Raw genomic sequence first — 3,111 nt, 5'->3', positions numbered from 1 at the left:
GTGGAGACATAAATGCAGGAAATAACTACATTGTGATTTATTTATCTTTCACTTAGCACTCAATACATTGTATAATGAATGATGCCTTGCGTATTCACCCAACTCACTCACCTTCCGCATTGCAGGTTAATCCTAACACTAGATTAGAGCACAAAACTCCACTAACACAGTCACTTCACCAAGAGTTACTTCACCGAGTCATGTCACTGTCCGCACTCACGTATTTTCGCACTGCACTTTAATCAATTTAGTCTTCTCTATTCAACACTTTGATGTAGTTCATAGCATTGATCACATGAGAATAATACTTCTATTTAGTTTATATAAAAAAAAAACTTCTAAATTAGATTTACCAAGGAAATAGCGGTAAAAATAGGGGTCGAGAGCACGTCCTTTTCAGCCGGTGGTGAACAGCTCTCTCCTTCCCTTACGGCATGTTAGGCCTAAGTCACCTGCAAAAGCTAATAGTAGCGGGAATATTGGCATATGTGGACAAGCATAACCACCTTCTAATCTTCCATTCTAATCACACCTCTCAGTCGCTGGTGTTTATACTTCTGTATATAGGAAAATTATATTTATCTACATACGGTTAGGTTAGTTGTAATCATGGCGATAAACATTAAGAATGTCATCCGAATAGTTTCTTTATATCGCGGTAACAGTTTAGTTGTTATTGTCATTAGCCAAAAGTGTTGCATTGGTTTTTATTTCAGTTGCCGCGTGTTTTTAGAACGAATCGGTATTACTAGAAAGTCTGAGTTTAATAGGAAGTCAACAATTAAGTTCAATTTTCTTTGTAATGCATGACCGAATCGAGCTCTATTTGACTTTTTATTTCGTCTTTTATGTTTTTCTACTTGATTTTCACGAATTTTTGTGCCATTTAAAATGAATTTCAGATTTATTAAATATACTTTATTTATACATACATACATTTTTCTTCTTCTTCTTCTTCTTCTTCTTCTTCTTCTTCTTCTTCTTCTTCTTCTTCTTCTTCTTCTTCTTCTTCTTCTTCTTCTTCCTCCTCTTTTTACATAATAATTATCATAGGTTGAAGACTTGTCTGAAGGAACGGAAAATAAGTGTTTCGGTTTTTAAAATACGCAACCTTTAACATTGTTATGCCGAGGACACCGTCTGTTGGCTTCAATGTCAGGCCTTGGCTGATCGTGCGATAGGTCTTGATGTTACGACTACGTGTTGGTATCCTATGGTACCTTTGCTGTGAACTGTACCGTCGTCTGTACCTCTTTGTTGCGTACGTTTTCAAAGGGAAAGGGGTACGTGGTAACTCTGCCCATACTCCGATTCGCCAGTTCTCTTTCATATTCTAATTAATTGACACGTATCGCTTATGTTTGCATATGTTTTGCGTTTTCCAATGTTGCATAAAATAATCAATTGTTCTTTTTTGTTTGAAAATTTATTTATGTAGCAATATTTTACCTTGCCTCGGCACACCAGTTTCTTTGTTTTTCTGAGACTGGATGGAATATAGACACTGGAACCCTTATTCTCAACCTTGATATCGTCAAGTATTTGGAATATTGTACAAAGTTAATTTCCTAATCTGCAATCATGATTATTAGGAATAAATGTTTGCTGGTTTATCATAAAAGAAAGAATTTTAGTCGAGGAGTTGTGGCAAACAAGATATTGACATTTATTTGTTTATCTATAGTTTTTTTCTCTCTCTCTCTCCTTTACTGTATCTTGAGTATACAATGTTAAATCAAAAGAGCTATCGCCTTGTTAGTAAAAGTTCGTACTGTCCTCCCTTATCTGCCTTATCATCTCTCATCCGTTACGATAAAGAAAGAAAATGACAAACTAATGTTGTTGTTTTTTCCTCATACCCACAGTAGCACGAATCACTGCTACTACACTGCGTAAGCACAAGAGAAAGACAGTGCAATGCTCCATTTCTCCTGGCCGGGAACACTCTTCCACGCCGCTGCCACCACGAGAAAAACAGGGAATTGTACGTGTAACAGTTGATCATTATGACTTAAATTCGATAAATTAGTCCCAAGTAAAGGTTGATAATTGTAAATCTTATCATAGGTAGGCCTCCTCATTTTTGCCTTTTTACTTTAAGGCACAACTTGGACGCAAGAGATCGTGTACATGCTGACTCACGGGAGCCAGCAGTCTAGCACTGAGTATGGCACTCTGGAGACCCGATTCCCATTCCTGGAATTCCCGTTCCCGCGCGTGAGAGCAGTGTCAACCATGGGATGACCCCAATGCAGCAAGACGCATTTGTCTCGCCCATCTCCTGCCGAAGTCCTTCGCTTCGTCAGGGGCCAAAGTCAGTCGATAAGGCTCTGTTATTATGAGGATTGCAAGAAGGAAAGGTCAATTTATATATACATTTATCATTATTATTACCATTATCCCTACTATTGTTATTATCGTTATTATTTCTTTATTATCATCGTTATTATATTTTATCATATTTATCATTATCATTACTATTGCTATCAATACCATCATCATTATTATCCCTTTTTACGTTAGAAAATAGTGTCTGTGTTTCAGTCCAAATCAATACCCAGTATAGTCTGCTTATCTCTCTTAACCTCGTGACCCTTGACCTCGGCAGATGGTCTACGTGACCCGAACCCCCGTGACAAGGCCGTGTCTTACTTACACTTTACTCAGCTGGTGGCTACAGTGTCCTTCAAGGGATCCTTCGAGGATTACGTCAAGCAGTTCCTCGAAGACAAAGGCAGGTATTCTTGTCAAAGAAGAAATGCACAAGCATAGGGATACACACACATGCATGTACGCACGCACGCATGCACGCACGCATGCACACACGCAAGCACACACGCACGCACGCATGCACATGTGTGTGTGTGTGTGTGTGTGTGTGTGTGTGCGTATATATGAATATATATATATATATTATATATATATATATATATATATATATATATATATATATATATTTATATATATATATATATATATATATATATATATATATATATATATATATATATATATAAACGGATAGCCAGAAATAGACTGATAAACAGATATATATAAACCGATGAGCAGATAGATAGATATATCATTACACTGATGAACAGACACCTAGAC

The 3,111-nt window shown here is 37.0% G+C and overlaps 1 protein-coding gene across 2 annotated transcripts in view; it reads left to right on the top strand.

Moving 5' to 3' along the window:
• Positions 1-2,729, top strand: part of LOC119574992 (olfactory receptor 3-like) — a 12,767-nt gene extending 10,038 nt beyond the window's left edge. The window contains exons 3-5 of one of the 2 annotated variants that reach the window (XM_037922299.1): positions 1,866-1,984; positions 2,102-2,314; positions 2,609-2,729. In XM_037922299.1, the coding sequence (XP_037778227.1) occupies positions 1,866-1,984; positions 2,102-2,137 (155 nt within the window). In that variant the 3' untranslated portion in view covers positions 2,138-2,314; positions 2,609-2,729. Of the gene's footprint in view, positions 1-1,865; positions 1,985-2,101; positions 2,315-2,608 lie in introns of those variants that run through there. The other variant, XM_037922300.1, reaches the window with a different exon arrangement.
• The last annotated feature ends 382 nt before the right edge of the window (positions 2,730-3,111 follow it).

This window comes from Penaeus monodon, chromosome 7 (genome assembly GCF_015228065.2).
Source record: "Penaeus monodon isolate SGIC_2016 chromosome 7, NSTDA_Pmon_1, whole genome shotgun sequence".
Taxonomy (NCBI): Eukaryota; Metazoa; Arthropoda; class Malacostraca; order Decapoda; family Penaeidae; genus Penaeus; species Penaeus monodon.
This window is presented reverse-complemented; position numbering and strand designations above follow the sequence as displayed.